Genomic DNA, 554 nt, shown 5'->3' on the forward strand with positions numbered 1-554 from the left:
CAGCATAACTCTGCAATGGAAACCAGTGAATGGAATCCCCAGCTATATCCTTAAGTTCAATGAAAGAGAGAAAAATGTCACTGCATCAGGGCTTCAAGGGAACTACCCATTATCAGGTCTCACAAGTATGACTGAATACAACTTCACTCTCTTCTCTGTGTTTAAAAATATCAGAAGCAGTGGAGTAATCATCACTGCATTCACTGGTAAGGTTCTTTTTACACCTATTGTTTCCAATACATGTGCACATAATATTCCTGTAAATTCCCTATGTGTGTTTGTCCACCTTTGTTGTCCTTTTTCTGTTATGCCTATTTCTGTGCAAGTGCATTGAGAGTGATGCAACAAAACGGAGTGAAAAGTCTTGAAAGTACACACATATTTGTCCAATAAAGCTAATTCTGATGCTGATATACAGTATGTATATAGTAGAGCCAGGACAGAGCTCTGTAAAAATAAAATATGATTTAAAGTTTCTCAGTAACAAAGGGATGTTGCTCACGTCATATTTTTTCAACTGTGGCTGAAAGAAAACTATGTGTTTCAATTAAAAC

General features: G+C 36.5%; 1 protein-coding gene across 1 annotated transcript in view; it reads left to right on the top strand.

Moving 5' to 3' along the window:
* The window catches only part of LOC116671613 (receptor-type tyrosine-protein phosphatase H), a gene marked incomplete at its 5' end in the record, with an annotated part of 14400 nt that overhangs the window by 3546 nt on the left and 10300 nt on the right, over window positions 1-554 (top strand). The window contains one exon of the mRNA XM_032502958.1: window positions 1-206. This exon is cut by the window's left edge and continues 46 nt beyond it. Coding sequence (XP_032358849.1) covers window positions 1-206 — 206 coding nt within the window. The remainder of the gene's footprint in view (window positions 207-554) is intronic.

This window comes from Etheostoma spectabile, chromosome 21, assembly GCF_008692095.1.
Source record: "Etheostoma spectabile isolate EspeVRDwgs_2016 chromosome 21, UIUC_Espe_1.0, whole genome shotgun sequence".
In the NCBI taxonomy this organism is placed as follows: domain Eukaryota; kingdom Metazoa; phylum Chordata; class Actinopteri; order Perciformes; family Percidae; genus Etheostoma; species Etheostoma spectabile.